The following is an 18,218-nucleotide window of genomic DNA, read 5'->3' on the forward strand; positions in this document are numbered from 1 at the left end:
ATTATTATGTATCAATATACAGGGTCTTTAAAGGTCTGTTGACCTGTGTAATCCTTTATTATTATATTATGATTATACTATGAAAAAGCATACCTTTACAGTTTTTGGGCTAAATTGTTATCTTTTTCTAGTCCATCACAACAAAATTCTGAATATATTTCCCAAATCATGCAGAAATTGAAATGCTCTCAAATGACCTGTTTGACATTTCAGTTGTATAACCATTCTCTTACTCTTACGTAAAAAAAAAACCACCACCCACTCTGTACACATCAGTACTGTGCCATTTATTTCAATATCACTACTTGGCAACAACTTAGAACTCATTGTGCATGGTTTAGAAATCTTTTGGAACTGGGTGGGGTTCCTGACCTCCCATAGTGGGCAGGGAGGTACTTACTGATACTGTGTCTTCTATCCCCCTATATGTTTTCCAAATTGCTTTCTGTTTTTGTCTTGGAATGAGATTACTTGGTTTTGTGTGGGCAGGGAGGTACATACTGTGTCTTCTATCCCCCTATATCTGTTTTCCAACATGCTTTCTGTCTTTGTCTTGGAATGAGATTACTTAGTTTTGTCCTGGTCCTGGTCGGAGTCCTGGCTGGGAGGCAAACAGTCAAATGCATAGTTATTGTTTTGGGAGATGAGAATATTTTCCTTGTAAATCATCTCTCTGTGTTATGTATTATTATATTTGTTATTTTTGTATTATGTATAATGTAAGCATTTGAGTGTATTCCTCTGTTGGATTTTGTGCTTGTGCCCGGATGAGACTTATAGGTGATCTCAAACTAAGTACATAGGTGGTATGCTCTTGGAATCTACATCTGATCCCTATTTGTTCCCAGTTCCCCTTTGTCTTACTTTCTCTTGGGTGCTTTAATTGTAATTCTAGAACTTTTTACTATCCCATTTTCTTCCTTTTTACTGGCGCTGATATAACCTAAATGTGTTGCAAGCGCCGTAAAACCCTTAAAAACAAAACAAAACAAAACTTGGGTTTTGTCCTGGCTCTGGCTGGTTACCCTGGCTGAGAGGGAAACGGTCAAATGTATTTTGGGAGATATTTTTTTCCTTGTAAATCATCTCTCTGTTATGCACTGTATTATGTTTTGTTTACATATTATATATGATTTTTAAACATTTGAGCGTGTTCCTCTTAGTGGGGACCTGTGCTCAACATCAGGATGAGACATTTAGGTGATCTCAAATAAAGTACTTTGATGGTGTGCATTTGGAATTTAGATGTCTTGAACCAATTCCCATTTGTCTTACCTTTTCTTGGTTGCTTTAATTGTAATTCTAGAACTTATTACTATCCCATTTTTTTCTTCCTTATTACTGGTGCTGATATGACCTTAAAGTGTTGCAAGTGCCGTAAAATCCTTAAAAACAGCAAATTGTTTGGAAAGAACCTGTTACTGTTAGGGGTAAGGATGCATGGAAATTACTTTTGAACATGTATATTTCATGTGATTATGTGAAGTTGCATAATAATGTCTTTTGTACTTATTTTTTACTTATTTTAAAATATTAAAACAATAGATTTTATATTACTCATGTTTTCCTCTCAATATATTTCATCTCTCAAATCTGTGTTTCTTTTTTATGAAACCCGACAAAGTTATGGGAAGTAGGCAGCAGTGGGGGAGCAAACCTGGGACTCAGGAAAGACTACATCATTGGGGAATTAATTTGGGACTGGGTTTCGTAAAGAAGCAATTACTTTTTTACGAAACCCAACAATATCCGACAAAAGTTACGGGAAGCAGGCAACAGTGGGGAGTGAACCTGAGACTCAGGGAAGTGTACACCAGTGGGGAGTGAACCTGAGACTCAGGGAAGTGTACACCAGTGGGGAGTGAACCTGAGACTATAGTTTTCAGCAGGTTTTCCTAAAAAAAAGCAATGATAGGTGGTGGTGCTATGGATGATGATGTAGTGGTAATTGTAGTAGTAGTAGTAGGGATGATGTTGTGGTTGTAGTAGTAGTGGTGATAGAAATGATTATGTGGTGGTTGTTGTAGTGGTGGTAGGAATGATAATGTTGGTGGTTGTAATAGTTTTTTTTTATTTTAAAAAATTGATAAAGGAGGAATCGTGATGAAATTCCTCTTCAAACTCAAACTACTTTGGCATTGTAAATTTTGTGTCAAAGTAAAGGTCTTGTCGAGTGTAAATTTGCACAAACTGGGGTAAGTAACTTTGCGATGGAAGACAAGGTAGGTCTACAGTGTACCCTGTTCCACTGGGAGCAAAATCACTGTGTGAAAGATTTTAGATTAATAACCAGGATACTATAATAGAATGCACACAAAAAAAAAGGAAAGAAATTAAGAAAATATCTTCAAGAAGTCAGTAAGTTTTCTCTTAGCAGACCCATCGTGTCAGCTTGGAATGTCTGACTGTCAGTGAAGTTGGACATTTAGTTTCTATCCCTTTATTCAGTAAATGGGTGACTTTAAAAAAATTAAAGAATGAATCCTCGTTTTGGGGGGGGGGGGTTTAGGGTTTTACAGCGCTTGCAACACATTAAGGTCATATCAGCGCCTGTAAAAAGAAAGAAAATGGGATAGTAAAAAGTTCTAGAATTACAATTAAAGCACCCAAGAAAAGGTAAGACAAATGGGAATTGGTTCAAATAGGAAACAGATGTAGATTCCAAGAGCACACTATCAGTGTATTAAGTTTGAGATCACCTAAGTCTCAACCAGACACCAGCACAGGTCCCCATTGAGAGGAATACACTCAAATGTTTAAAATCATATGTTAAAAATAAAAATTTAAAAAAATAACAGAACATAACAGAGAGATGATTTACAAGGAAAACAAAATATCTCCCAAAAATATAACTATACATTCGACTGTTTCCCTCCCAGCCAAGGTCAGACAAAGACCAAATAATCTCATTCCTGTGTGGTCTAGTGGTATGAAGGTCCTGGGTTCGAGCCTCCTCTCGGCGCATAGATGAGTCCTTGGAAAAGGCTCTTTACTCACATTTTCTCACCGTACTCGGGTGTAAAATGAGTACCTGGCCGTTAACAGCATTGTCTTTTTCCGAAAAATTGTAATATCGCCTAACAGGCGGTCATGTCCTATTCTATATGTTAAATGTTGCTGTTAACCAGGGACCTCTTGTAAAGCGCTTTGAGCACATTTAGTGGATATTGCGCTATATATAAAGCTCAATTTTTCCAAGACAAAGACAGAAAGCAATTGGAAAACAGGTATAGGGGGATTGAAGACACAGCAAGTACCTCCCTGCCCACTATGGGAGGTCAGGATCCCCACCCAGCTTGAAGTTGGACATTTAGTTTCTATCCCTTTATTAAATAGTTGGCTGACTTTAAAAAAAAAAACTAAAATAAATCATCAAACTTTGTGGATTCTGCTAAGCAACTAGTAAACAATAATTAATGTTGAATATGCATGACAGGCCTTGGGTTCAAATCTACCATAGTTCGGGTCACGGAAATGTTTACATTGTGACATCCTATCAAACATTGCACTGTGACACAATTTTTGTGTATGAGAACGATCATGTGATAAATACATGAAATGTGAGGCTTGGACGCATATGATCTGCCAAACCTCTATTAACATTACCATTTGGTTGCCGAAGAGATTTCACAAAAAAATTAAAAAAACAACAACAAAATTATAACCCCAGGAATATTGAATAATTTAAACCAAAAAAAAGTAGATTTTTATTTAAGTTAAAACTTGAAAAATAAGTTGAATTGACACAAGTGTGTTTTCAAAAGATTTTTGTATGACAAATCATGAACATTTGTTTTGTGGCAATTTTATGCTTCAATTTGCTGCTCGGCCATATAAACGCAGACAAAAATGAAAAAAATTGCAGAAATATATATATGCCTACGTCTCAAGCTTAGATGGCTAATCAGCATATTGTGTCTCAGGATCCTACACACATTAAAATATTGATCTCCACCCATATATGCTTGAAATACCCTAAAGAATATTTTCCACACAGTAATCAATTTCAGATTGTTTAATCTCATCGCATATATAAATGCCATTTATTATTATTATTATTATTATTATTATTAAAAAGAGAAAACAAATCATCTTCCATACTATGTGGGGATAGAAGACAGCAAGAGTGACCTTTCCGTCCTCCACTGGAATCAAAAGCCCCACCCAACTAAGGGGAATTCCACCCACCAGGAAAGACTAGTTCAAACAGTGAACAGAAATAGATCTAACAACAGGTATCATACTTGAATTAAATAAAAACATTAAAAAGAGTAGAACAATTTCAATCTCTCACAAAAATATACATCTATTGATTTTCATAAACGATTCAAAGCAAATGGTATCATTTTAAAACAAGGTAAAAAAAAACAAAAAACAAGACAAATGCCTACTCTTGTCATTTGTTATTTCCACAATAAACAAAATAATAACAAAAACAATAACAATAATAATAATAATAATAATAATAATAATAATAATAATAATAATAATAATAATAACTCCAGCACATCAATAATAACAATAACAAACTAATGAATGAATAATGTGAAAACCATAGCCTTTACAAGTGAAAATCCAAACAAAATGGAAACCTCTTGGGCAGGATATTTAAGGTATTGGTGAGAGCTGAAAGCTAAGTTGAGATACGTTTGAAGTTTGTTGCCCTTTGGCACTCAGTCATGTGCATTCTTTATCTCTCAAACTTCCTCCTCAGTGTTAGCTAGAATGTCAAGATCGGCAGGTGAATCATCAGTCTCCAGCTGTCTTTGTACCTCCACAGACTGACCACCTGCGTACGTCCAGGAAGGATTTGTCACCGTTGTGGATAACGTTACAGTGATATGGTCTTGATCTTCGTCATCTTCGTCATCTGTGTAACTCGCTTTGAAGTTGTGCTCGTCACCCATGAGAAGATCTTCACTCAAAGTACATTTGTACGCGCCAAGGGATAAAACTTCAGTCTCTTCTTGGGAGACGTCAATAGATCTTGAATCGCCTGCACTGGTCTCAAGATTCATAGCGTCTTTCAAGGGTTGACTAGTTCCAGATGTACTAGAAACTTCTGACTTGTCTGCACCAATATTCCGGAGTGCCTCTTCCTCTAGGGATCCAAGAGTTACTGACAACTGGATTTGGGAAACAAAACAAGAAAAAAGAAAAAGGGTTCAAAACTATATTAGAAACAAAATTCATTCAGTGGAAAAACCTACCTTGTGAAGAATACAGGCATCAAATTATCCCGCCTATTGGGTAATCTCTGTGGTGTAATGGTAAAATGTCTGACTAGTAATCAAGAAGTCTGAGGTTCAATCCCTAGTCCAGGCAGGCTGATTTTTTGGGATGGTTTTTTTTCTTTCTTTTCTTATATACATGTCTCTCTGCTTTATCTGGCATTGTTTCAAACATACTTAGGAAGGATTCTCATCACTGGTTTAATATCAGATTAGTAATTTTACAAGTGAAAATGTCAATTATCAAGAAATGAAACCTAGGAAAAGACAGGAGTTAAGAAATCCTGGAAGATTTTTTTAAGACTCTAAAAACCAAGATAATCCTGGGGGAAAAAAACAAATGTACATTGCTAATATCAGATTAATTTTTTTTTCTTAAAAAATTCGACCTATTTTTATCTCTTCCACCAAAATCCAACCTATCCATCCTCCAATAAAAAATATACTTAATATCCGACTTTCCTAGACGCCCACAAGAACCAAATAATCAAAACTTACATCTTCATCATCTAAGTCGGAACTTGGCAAAGATTCTGTTCTGGGAAGTTTTTGCATCATCTGATTCCATCGTACTGTCAGAGTTGAAGTCTTAAATTTCCTGCCATTAGCAACAGCCTGTTCAAAAAATATTTTTCATTTAAGCAAAAGAGCCTATGTTTGTTTGTTTTTAAGGGTTTTACAGCACTTGCAACACATTAAGGTCATATCAGCTCCAGTAAAAAGGAAGAAAATGGAATAGTAAACAGTTCTAGAATTACAATTAAAGCACCCAAGTAAGACAAAGGGGAATTGGTTCAAATAGGAAACAGATGTTGATTCCAAGAGTACACTATCAAAGTATACTAAGTTTGAGATCACCTAAAAGTCTCAACGTTACAAAAGATCAAGTCCCCATTATTAGGAACACACTCAAATGTTTACAAATCATATATATATAATATGTCAATAAAACATAATACAGTGCATAACAGAGAAATGATTTACAAGTAAAAAAATATCATCTCCCAAAACTGACTATACATTTGTCTGTTTCCCTCTCAGCCAGGGCCAGGACAAAACCAAGCAAAGACAGAAAGCAAGTTGAAAAACAGATATAGGGGGATAGAAGACACAGTATGTACCTCCCTGCCCACTATGGAAGGTCAGGAACCCCATCCAGAAAGAGCCTATTATAAACCCATCTTTTAATAGCTTGTAATAGCTTACTTCTGGTATTAATCCATCGCCAGAGTGTGAAAGAAATTCTTATAATTATAAACACACCTCTATTAGATTTGCCACACAGAATGACTGTGCTGTGACGATGCTACCGGGTGGGTTCACGACGGTACACATGCGGACCAGACTTTGCTAACTGGGTCGATCGTCATAACATAAGAACCATAAGAGGCTGCTGCTGCCAAGTAGGTCAGCATTTATTTGACAAAATTTTGGTTACTCATATCAAGAAATATATTGGACCTACCTTCAATACACTATACACATACACACTATAATATTCTATTTTATTTACACAATCATTGTTTAGATTCTATTTACATATATACACAATGGCAGAGTAACCCTCCACTCTAGCTCTCTTTCTTTCCTTGTTATTTCTGAAGCAAGAACATCCAGGTAAGCTTGGGTCATATTTCAGATAAATGTTTTTCATGTATAATAGAATATTTTTTCAACTTTACTTAATGATGAACGTCTAACATTGTCCAATTTGAAGTAATTTTCTAACTATTAATCCTACTGAAACGACGTATTTTGCTGCGATATGATATTTTTCGCAGATAAAATGGTGTAATTTTCTTATGATTTGCCCAGTGTTTGAAAATCTCAAAATTGAAGTACCTGACATTGTATTTTCCCTTCATACGTGGTCCATTTTGAAAGCAGGATGATTTGTTTCATCTAATTTAATACCTATCAAAACCCCACCCTTTCAGAATGGTTCATATTCAAAGAAGGTAAATCATGGTGTAGTCCTTATAGTTTGAAAGTCTCAATATTGCTCAAAAGCTTGATACTAGTAAGTAGGTTATTCTCCCATATTAAATTAAACAACATTCATCAATTTTGTTTATAACTTTACAAAGTACTTTACCATTTCAGCACTTTGTCTGGAAGAGTAGGTGATGAAAATGCTTGGAACCGATTCTAGTAGCTCTAATTTCTCAAATTCTCCAAATTTCTGAGTGAAAAAGAATACAAACATTGATAACATAATCTACAGATTAAAGTGCAAGTAGAAAGACTCAAATCAAAATTTTAAAAGCAACTACTCATCGAATGTAATTACAATCTTCATTTCCAAAAGATTACCTAAAAGATTTGTTAAAAATTACTAATATAATGCAAGATTGAACACACAGAAATGTGGGCAAAAATAACATATGCTATATATTTTCCTCTTCTTTTATTTATCCATTTATTTACATTTTTTTCATTCATCCATGTTCATCCGCTTGATCAAACAGCTGTTACTAATTGCATGTATATATTGCTTATTTTGAGGGAGTACAATCAACGCCTTTTTGACCCCTCGCAACTTATCAATTTCAACAGAATCCAATCTAAAAGTGAGCTGTCATTTGCTATGGCGTTAGCTCCTTTCCTTGCTTTTTGTTTTCCCCTTTGCTGTATTTTGTACAATAGATTGATTACATATTTTATCATCGCAATCATGACGTCTCTATAGTATGAACACATTCATTCCGAGCAATTTTTCCAGACTACAAAATCACAGGATAACAGAATCACCAACTAAAATAAGTATTCTGAATCAATAAAAGTTATTCACGTCAGAAGCTTCTGAAAAAAAACCCCACAAATCTTAAAAAAGACTGTTAAAAAAATAATCTAAAAATATATTTTTTATTATATTTCAATCAATCCTACTTTTCCCACTTTGTCTTCCAAGAGAGAAAAGGATAAACTAAAACGGTTGTATATATAATATGGGCTGAATACGCCATTACCATCTGCTGACAGTGCCTCGTTACATTACACTACCACTTGACAATTGGCACTTGTGTTCACTTGACATCCAGTCACTTTGCTCATCAGAACATATTGCATTGTTTTAACAGACCAGCTTGCACATATAAGTATCATTGCTCGGACAAAACCTTATATTACAATAAGAAGATGAGAGTTGTTCCCAACAATTAAACTGGAAGGGCAATTGTTTGTTTTTGGTTGTTTTTAAGGCTTTTACGGCGCTTGCAACACATTTAGGTCATATCAGCGCCAGAAAAAAAAGGAAGAAAATTGGATAGTGAAAACATTCCAGATGTACAATAAAAAAGGACATGAGGAAAAAAGAAAGACAAAGGGGAGTGGTTCAAATAGGGAACAGATGTAGATTCCAAGAGCATACGATCAGTGTACTTAGTTTGAGATCACCTAAATGTCTCACCCATACACCAGCACAAGATCCCACTAAGAGGAATACACTCAAATGCTTACAATATACATTCAAAATAACAAACATAATAATACATAACAGAGAGATGATTTACAAGGAAAAAAATATCATCTCCCAAAACAATAACTATGCACTTGACCGTTTCCCTCCCGGCCAAGCACTATGGCCAGAGCAAAAAAAGTAATCTCATTCCAAGACAAAGACAGAAAGCAAATTGGAATAGGGGGATAGAAGACACAGTAAGTGCCACTCTGCCCACTACGGAAGGCCAGGAACCCCACCCAGGGAAGAGCAATTGAATTGGTTTTGAATCTAGATAGAGTAAGGCTTTTTCTGACCTCTCTGTCCACAAAGAGTCGTAGGGACTGTTAGCAGAAAGAACTCAATAGATTTGTATCCAATCCGAGGATAATGAGTAATTTTTATGATACTAAAACCAGGAAAACAGGGTGAGATATAGGGATAGCCACAAGCCCGGGAGTCAATAACTAGTCCTCACTAAATTTGATAAAACCTCCTAACATTGAAGAATTTTGTTTTACATCATCCAAATAAAAAATGTCTATCACCTGAAAATGTGACTTGACCTCCTCAACCTCCTCTAAATCAAAGTCTTTAACTTCAATAGTTTTTGGTCTGTTATCCAGATGGGTTCGTCCAATCGCTGAGGCTATTCCATGTGCTTTCCCTCTATAAGACCATGAAGAATTCCATCCACGCCCTCTTCCGTAGTAATTGTATGATGGTGCAGGTTGAGTAGGCAGCTTGAAAGATAGAAAATATTGTTAAGAATGATAGCTATTGTTTTTATCATGAATAGAAATAAAATCTCAATGAGGAAAAAACAAGTTATGTTGTGTGGAATACCACAAATTATATCAAACCCAGTTCTCTGCCTACAGATGCCAATAAAACAGGAGTAAACTATATTTAAAAATCAGGATTTTTTTTCTCTCCAAAGCCAGAAGTATACCCCAAAACAACAACAACAACAAAAACAACAACAACAACAACAACAACAACAACAACAACAACAACTACAAAAATAAATAAATAACTTTCATTGTACATTTCTCTTCCCTACAAGGAATATTACTTAAAACGATGCATCTGGATGTATTAAAATGATGAGACATTGAGAGTTTGGTGGGCCACACAATGCCACTGCTTGAGACAATATTAACAGAGTTCCATTTAAAGGATAAATCAATGACAATGTGTGGAAAATATTGATGCTATCATCATCATGATTGAGACCACCTGTAATTGCTGGGTCGTCAGTGTATTTAATTACCACCTGTAATTGCTGGGTCATCAGTGTATTTAATCACCACCTGTAATTGCTGGGTCGTCAGTCGGTGTATTTAATTACTTTGACAGTTTGAATGAAATGAGCGACATTCATTGGTTTATATAGAATGTATAGAATAGGTGACATCACACACCCCTGACAGGGTTCTCTCATATAATAGCTTTGACCCAAGGAGTACTCTTAGAGGTCTTTTATCAAGATTAAAAATTTTACAAGATATAGGTGGATGAATAAATCTATGTAGATGCCAATATTTTTGCAATCTAACAAATATGAGTTAGGGATTATATTTTATTTTTATTTTTTTTCTATTTTTTTCCAATTTTAAGTACATAAAATGTCTAGTAGGGAAAGCGGACAACAAGATTACAGGAAAAGCCAAGACAATATTTTTTAAAGAATAATTAGGAGTGAAAGGACGGGAGACAAGCAGGTCAAGAATAAAAACACGAGAGACTTACCTGTTCTTGATTGATTAATTTCATCTGAGAAGGAGTGGGTGCTTGAAAAGGTGGCTTCTTCGGAGCACCACTGGCATATTTCACTTTGTCTATAGCATCAGAAATGATTTTCAAAGACTGGAGAGATACATTTTTAATAAAGGTGATGTAAATAGGTGATGTAAACAATAATAATTTTTTTTCAGCGCTTACAACACATTGAGGTCATTTCAATGCCAATAAAAAGGAAGAAAATGGGAAAGTTAAAAAATTCTAGAAATACAAATAAAAGGGCATGAGAAAATGTAAGGCAAAGAGGAATGGTTTAAAGGGGGAACAGAAGTAGATTTCAAGAGCACAGTATCAGTGTGCTTAGATTTTAAAGTTGTTTAACAGATAACAGATACTTTGATTCTTCATATTGCTGCAAGTCACACACACACACACATACACACACACACTCACACACTGTGTGCGCATTATAAGCAAATACATATCTTAGTTCATTGATATTTTCCATGATTTGTTGGAGAACTCGGACATTTGTCGATTTCCCTTGGAAATCAGATGAATTTATTAAAATGGAAAATGAATTGCAGTGATTATAGTTACAGTCTGTCCTCCGATGATGTTAAATCTATTTGTATTATAAAAATGATTTTACCTTGAGCAAAGATGCTTTCTCAGCCTCACTCATAGTTCCTTTTTTCTTATCCAAAGTCTCCACCAACAACTGTATAAAAAACAAAATACTACTAATGACGATGATGTTGATGATGATTATAATAATAATAATGAGAACAATAATAATGATAATGACAATAATAATAACAATAATAAAAATTACAATAAAAATATTAACAACAACAACAACAAAAAACAATAACTAGAGATTAAAGAAAAGAAAAATCTCTTAATCTTGTTCAGACATAGACTTGTTAACTTTTCAGAAAAAGAATTAAGGAAAATTCTTGGCTAATCCTAAAAACTAGAATGCTTTAAAAAGCCTATAAAAACAAAGTTGAATAGCATAAAACTGTGATGACCAATTCACAAATTTACCCGATGACAAAATTGCCTGACTCTACCCTAAATTGAGCACATAATTGAAACTGGCTGTTCCCAATGACCTGGAATAATTCACAACCCAAATGTCTGTCGGTAACCAAAAATCATAACCACAATTCCTGGAAAACTCTGAAAAGTGGCTTGGTCAGCCAAAAATCATAAAATACAGATTTTCACTTATAATATGGACTTACGGACTTCAGAAGCCAAATATGGAATAATTCCGTTTTATATTATATGGAATGGTTGGCGGCTGTGTATTATTTCAAAGTCCACCCTTTCATGCTCTAATGTATCTTTTGAAAAACAAATGCTAAAATTTCATTACCATCGTATTTCTCAACCAGACTTACCATGATCTTTTCCGCTGTCTATCTGGGTTTAAGGTGATGGATTAAGTTTTAACTGTTTTTGTTATTGGCTGAAAAAAGGGATTCAAGCCAAAAAAAGTTCCTTGTTTAGTTTAATTTTTGGGGTTTTTTCGGTTCAATTATTTATTTTTGTACATTACTTTTTACAGTCTACTATACAGCTGCCAGCAGCTTTAACTTGTGTGGATTATTTATATTCCTTCACAGACTGTCTTGGCAAAGCTTTCTTTAGATGCTGCAAGGAAGGGCATCATTTATTTATTTACTGTTTTCTTAAATTTCATTTTTCACACCAATTACTTAAATTCTTAACATAAACCTTCGAAAGCATGTAAATTATTGCTGTCATATGGTGTATATGAGACACGAATATTAAGTTTTTTCTATCAAAATATTGAAAGATTTTGTTTTCGTCACTTTCTCTGGACTAAATAATAAGACAAAAATATCCAAAACTGAGTCTAGTTCAATAGAAAAGTAGACACAGGGTCAAATAAGTTATTACTACTGCAACAATTTTGGTGACAAATCTTCAGATTTTGGTTTATTTTTAATTTTTTATCCCAGAGAAATTTATGAAATCCACATTTTTCCATGAATCACCATAATTATTTAATATTGATGATTTTTTGTTGCTGTTGTGCCGAATGTTAGAAAAATGACTTTCTGGCCATCGCAGCGTCGTATAACTTATCATTAAATTAAAAAGGATAAATGTGAATACTGCTAAACATAAACAATATGAGGGATTACCTTCTGCTGTTGGATTTGTTTGGCTAAAAGCTCTTGTTTCTTGGCATCAAGTTCAGCTTGCTTCACTGTTGCTTTCTGGAATTTTCAAAGAGTTAAAATTACTCTCTCTTTCTCTGTAAATTTCTTTCTCTCTCCCTCTTCATAATGTATCACATTAACGCAATTAAAAATACCTAGCTCAAATTTAACATTAGACGAGTTTTAGGGTTATAACTCTGTCCAGGCACCCAGGCAGTTGATTCAAATCACTTAGAAAAGTGTTACAAATAATTCTCCCTGTCCTATCAGATAAATAAAATTTGAAGAACCCTTGGAGTACAACTCTGCAAAATATATTGTACAAGCACATTTTGTGTTTTCAGTTACTTTTAATTGTTGTACCTGAAATTTAAGCAAAAAATTACTTTGTCTATTACTCTAGATGAATCTAGAGGGTCTATTCTTTCTGATAATGTAAAAAAAAAAACCAAAAAAAAGGGTATGGTGGTAGGGATGTTGATGTAGTGTTTATGGTGAGTCTTTTTAAAAGGCAGCAGCAACTTCTAATGGTGCTCACACTATTATGTTATGACGATCGACCCAATCAGAAGTCCCTACCACATTCGTGCACTGTCGCGAACCTGCCCAGAAGCTTCGTCACAACACAGCGTTCAACTAGATCTCTGCAGTTTCCGGTTCTAACCCAGATCGGGTACATGTTGGACAGGTGGAAAGTCCCCACTGATGAAGCGACTCTTAATGGTGTAGAAGCCTGGCAACTTCTCACCAAGCTTAGAGGAGTGTATGTCCCCGCCCCCTCGAGGGATTGAATTCGTCCAAACCGACTTCCATCTCATATATGCATCTCTGTTCGTAGTCAGGGAAGTTGCATACAAGGGTTTCCGGGACTTATTTTGGCTCGAAACGGGGCGCCATCCATAATGCGCTTCAGAGGGGTATCTCCATTCCCTCTCGCTTTGATCTTATTTAGCCAGTTTTCCGTAATCGTCTTCCTCCAGACATCGTTGGGCTGGATTGCTACCATTATCGGGCCCCATTCTCTAGGCGTTGTTGCCAGCGTTCCTGACACTAAGTCGGAATTGTGATAGGGATGGGTGGAGACAAACCACCATTTAGGTGGAAGATTCTCAGCCTTGAACTGATGGTTAGGGACTCCTTGTAAAGAGCTTTGAGCAAGTTAAGTGAATATTGCACTTTATAAATTCTCAAGTATAGCTCAATTTTTAAACCCTTGGCTTTTGATATGTTCATATTTCCAAAATGAGTTAAGCTCATCCCTGAGAAATGGCCATAATACCTTTCTACTCTCATCAGCCCTTTTGATAGCCTCTATACGAGACACAAAATCAGATGGTTTGCTAGTTATGGTAGGGCTTGTAACAACATTTGGTGCCTTTGCCTTGGGAAGGACTCCAGTAGCTGCTGCTGTAGCATTGAACACAGTTTTCTTGAGGTGGCCAAAAGATGAAGTATAAACAACCGAGGGCTGGGGAAGGAGAGAGAGAGAAATAAAAGGTCCCAAAAAAAGGAATACACTCAAATGTTTACAAATCACACATAAAATCTAAATAAAACATAATACAGTGCATAACAGAGAGACGATTGTATCCAGCAAGGGCCAGGACAACAAAACCAAGTAACCCCAATCCAAAACAAAGATAGACAGCATGTTGGAAATCAGATGTAAGGGGATTTACCAGCAGATCACTTGGTTGAGATGCTAGGTCAAGAGGTCAATACTCTTCACCTCTTTACCTGCGCTCTGGTATGGCACGTGCCTGCAGTCAGTGAAGCGAGAAGTCTAATTGGTCTGATAAATAATGGCATAGCCAAGCAACAACTATCTTAAATGAAAACCTATATCACTCATTTTATAAATTGAAATCCCCCTCACACAGTGGACTAAATATCATAGACACCATTAGTGTAATTCTTTCTCAGGAAGACAGCAAAGTAGACTCACATTTTCACTACATTTATCTTTTAAATCAAATTAAAAGCCTTGGCACGTCCATTTGTCCTCAACATACTCACAGTCGTGATTATCTTAGAAGCACGGAGTTGTGACGTAATGACAAGACACAAGAGGAGAAAGATAAAACAGAGTAAGAGTAGCTCAATTTATATTTCTAAAATATCAAAGTGAAAAATTAGGAATCAGGCAGTGGTGTCGATAAATATCTGAAAAAGTGTAGGAAATGGAGTCAGACAAAGCAGGAAAGAAAAATACAATACCAGAAAATCAGGCAGAATAGACAAATACAAGACAAAAACTATCCCAGAAAATCAGGCAGAATAGACAAATACAAGACAAAAACTATCCCAGAAAATCAGGCAGAATAGACAAATACAAGACAAAAACTATCCCAGAAAATCAGGCAGAAAAGACAAATACAAGACAAAAACTATCCCAGAAAATCAGATCATACGATGATGGTGACCATCATTAAGCCAATTATGTGAGGTCTATTGATACAAAGGCAAATATCAAACTGTACAGTACCAGTTTCATACTTCTTATTGATTTTTTTTTTTCTCTCTAAAACTCTGACCACTTTCATATCTCTCAGATCTAAATCTGGCCTCATCTATGTCAAATAAAAAAAATTCTGTCCAATATCCGACTTTTTGAGACTTCCTCTGAGACCCTGTATCAATCAAACATGAAAGGTGAAAAAGTAAACATCTACCTGTTTGATAGCTTCGGTTGTAACAGTTCCTTCTGCTGTTGAAGTGACTAGCTGGCTTGTCTTTGTATTGTCCAAAAACAATTTGTGAGCAGGTGGAATAGTACTTCGAATAGGTAAGACCAATGAAGGATGATCGATCTGTAAGTGTAAAAATAAATATATAGGGTAAGTCCATTGTCACTGACATGGCATTCAGAGACATTAAAAGGGCTATAGAATTACATGGTAGGATATCATAGAGAAAACAATGATAGTCAACTCGTAAATTTATCTGATTTATATTTATGATTTAACTGAGTAAGTACATTAAATCATACTCATTGAGTTGACAATAAAGAGAGAACAATAATAACTCTATGTTAGAAGTTTGGTCTGTCACTGATGTGGCAAAAAAAAATGTAATTTTTAACAAATTTATTTTGAAATATTAACATAATTTTTTGTTTAATAATTGAAAATAGCAATACCAACATTAAATTGCAACTTCTTGATTCAATTTCAAGAACAATAATCAAAATTTTCGGCAAAAAAAGACATTTATTACAAATGATTTGCAATAAATTGATACATTGCGTAGATGATTTTTTGTTTGTTTGTTGCTTTAGGTCTCTTCCAACACAATTGAGGTTATATGAGAGACCGCTGAAACAAAAAAAACAAGCAATCTAACAAAAATAGTACAAATGTAAATCAAAATCATAACCTAAAGATATCATAAGCTAAATTATAAATAACCAAGAACAAACAGGCAGAAGATTTACAGAAAAAAAAATATCCCCTGTCAAAAATACAATCACAAACCAAAGAAGCAGAATAGGCTAGTAAAGAGAAGAAGAAACGACATCACTATCGGATCGTACACCCATGCGAACATCATAGGTATATGATTCAAGGGTGATGCTCCCATCCAACCACCCGCTGCGTAGATGATCTATACTCTGTCAATAACAAATGGTAAAAATTATCAAATTAACCTGATCAATTCTTCAAATCTGTTATGAATATAAAACATACACACACACACACACACACACTCTCTCTCTCTCATGACCTTTTAAAAAGCACAATGTCCACTTAATGTACTTAAAGTGATCCATAAAGAGACCAATGAATAGTGAATCGATCTTACCCCATCACCAGCCCTTCCTCCTGGTCTTTGCACAACTGTCTCCTGTTTAAAAACGTCACTTTCTCCACTGGAACTGGCAGCAACATCATCAGATTTTATGGGATTATGCCAAAATAGTTTGATAAAACGATTATTAAAAACTGGTTCCGGACTTTTGTAAGCAGCAGTCGCTTCCCCATTGTTTGAAAATGTGATCAATGCAGCACTTGCATCGCCTTGAAATTTGACCTGTGAAAGTATTTTTGATGAAAAGTGATCTGATGGTGGGGTTGTGCATGACTGAATTCTTGCCAACAAATCAGCAGCAGCTCAACTGGTGACTGATTTGCAGTGCTGCCAACCCTAGCCCAGGTAAGTGTGTACAATGGAGAACCGAAATGAGTAAGATTTTGGAAAAATGTGTACAATCCTTTGAAACCTATAATTAGCCCTAAATCTGATAATGGAATTAAGATCATACTGGCAATAATATGATCAATATTTAAATTAATGAATACAATCTCACTTTATAGACCATATAAACTTGAGCTTTTTAAAAAGTACAGCGCAATATCCACTAAATGTGCTTAAAGCACTTCACAGGGGATCACTGACCAACAGCAACACTTACCATGTAGGACGTAACATGACGCTGTTAGGCAATATTACAATTTTTTTCGGACAAAGACAGCACTGTTAACCACCAGGTACTCATTTTACACCCAAGTACGGTGAGAGAATGGGGATAAAGAGCCTTTTCCAAGGACTCAACTATGCACTGAGTGAGGCTCGAACCCAGGAATACACATTTTTTTACGTAAGGTTGGCACCACTGGAATAGTGTAATACAAAATGTAGAAATGTCAAAATCCAATGAATTTGTGTTGGTGATAATGATGATGATGAGATCAGGTAGTAGTAGTGGTGATAGTGATGATAATGATGGTTGTGGTGGTGGCGATAATGGTGCGGAGATGGATATAGTGGTGGTGGTAGTGATTATGGAACTTTGTCACAAGATTCTGAGCAATAATAAGACCTTTAAAGATGCACTGCATACTATCAGGAAGGTATCATTATTTTGGATATGCAACATCAATAGTAATACTCAGTCGGTATAAATGGAGAAAATTGCTTAAACTCTTGTAAATTCCACGGCCTGTAAACCTAACTCTCTCTCTCTCTACATTTCATGTCAAGATGTGAACAGGAATCATTAGTTTGGATATGCAACATCAATAGTAATACTCAGCCTGAGTCAGTCCGTATAAATGGAGAAGAAGATTGCTTAAACTCTTGTAAATATTGTCAACTCTCTCTCTCTCTACATTTCATGTCAAGATTTGAACAGAACAAAACAATAAAATTGGCAAAAACAGCCCCCCACCCCCCCCCCCCCCCCCCCCACGAAAATAACCCCCAAAAAACCAAACAAAAACCCTGCATACCTGAATATTCGTTAAATTCCCAAACTTTCCAAAATGTTCATTAATTTTTGCAATATTGTTGAGTTCTGGTGGGATTTTGCGGACCTCCAAAGTAAGATTCCCTGTCTTGAAAGGAGGTCTATTTGCATTTTGTCGTATGCCACCTCGACCTATTAAAATAGAAAGAAGATTTCATAAATTACAGATTTATACTCTTTATTATTAACAACATCTAAGATTTATACTCTTTATTATTAACAACATCTAAGATTTATACTCTTTATTATTAACAACATCTAAGATTTATACTCTTAATTATTAACAACATCTAAGATTTATACTCTTTATTATTAACAACATCTAAGATTTATACTCTTTATCATTAACATCTAAGAGTTCA

General features: G+C 35.2%; 1 protein-coding gene across 1 annotated transcript in view; it reads right to left on the minus strand.

Moving 5' to 3' along the window:
- Nucleotides 1-4,554: 4,554 nt before the first annotated feature.
- LOC144971446 (RNA-binding protein 26-like) overlaps nt 4,555-18,218 on the minus strand; it is a 33,468-nt gene continuing 19,804 nt past the window's right edge. Inside the window, exons 10-20 of the mRNA XM_078912362.1 lie at nt 17,840-17,988; nt 16,413-16,640; nt 15,284-15,421; nt 13,891-14,079; nt 12,594-12,668; nt 11,066-11,134; nt 10,423-10,539; nt 9,219-9,413; nt 7,327-7,413; nt 5,730-5,846; nt 4,555-5,126 (exon numbers count right to left, since the gene is read on the minus strand). Coding sequence (XP_078768488.1) covers nt 4,698-5,126; nt 5,730-5,846; nt 7,327-7,413; nt 9,219-9,413; nt 10,423-10,539; nt 11,066-11,134; nt 12,594-12,668; nt 13,891-14,079; nt 15,284-15,421; nt 16,413-16,640; nt 17,840-17,988 — 1,793 coding nt within the window. The 3' untranslated portion in view covers nt 4,555-4,697. The remainder of the gene's footprint in view (nt 5,127-5,729; nt 5,847-7,326; nt 7,414-9,218; nt 9,414-10,422; nt 10,540-11,065; nt 11,135-12,593; nt 12,669-13,890; nt 14,080-15,283; nt 15,422-16,412; nt 16,641-17,839; nt 17,989-18,218) is intronic.

Source organism: Berghia stephanieae, chromosome 4 (genome assembly GCF_034508935.2).
Source record: "Berghia stephanieae isolate SIO BIC M18660-M18661 chromosome 4, UCSD_Bste_1.3, whole genome shotgun sequence".
NCBI lineage: Eukaryota > Metazoa > Mollusca > Gastropoda > Nudibranchia > Aeolidiidae > Berghia > Berghia stephanieae.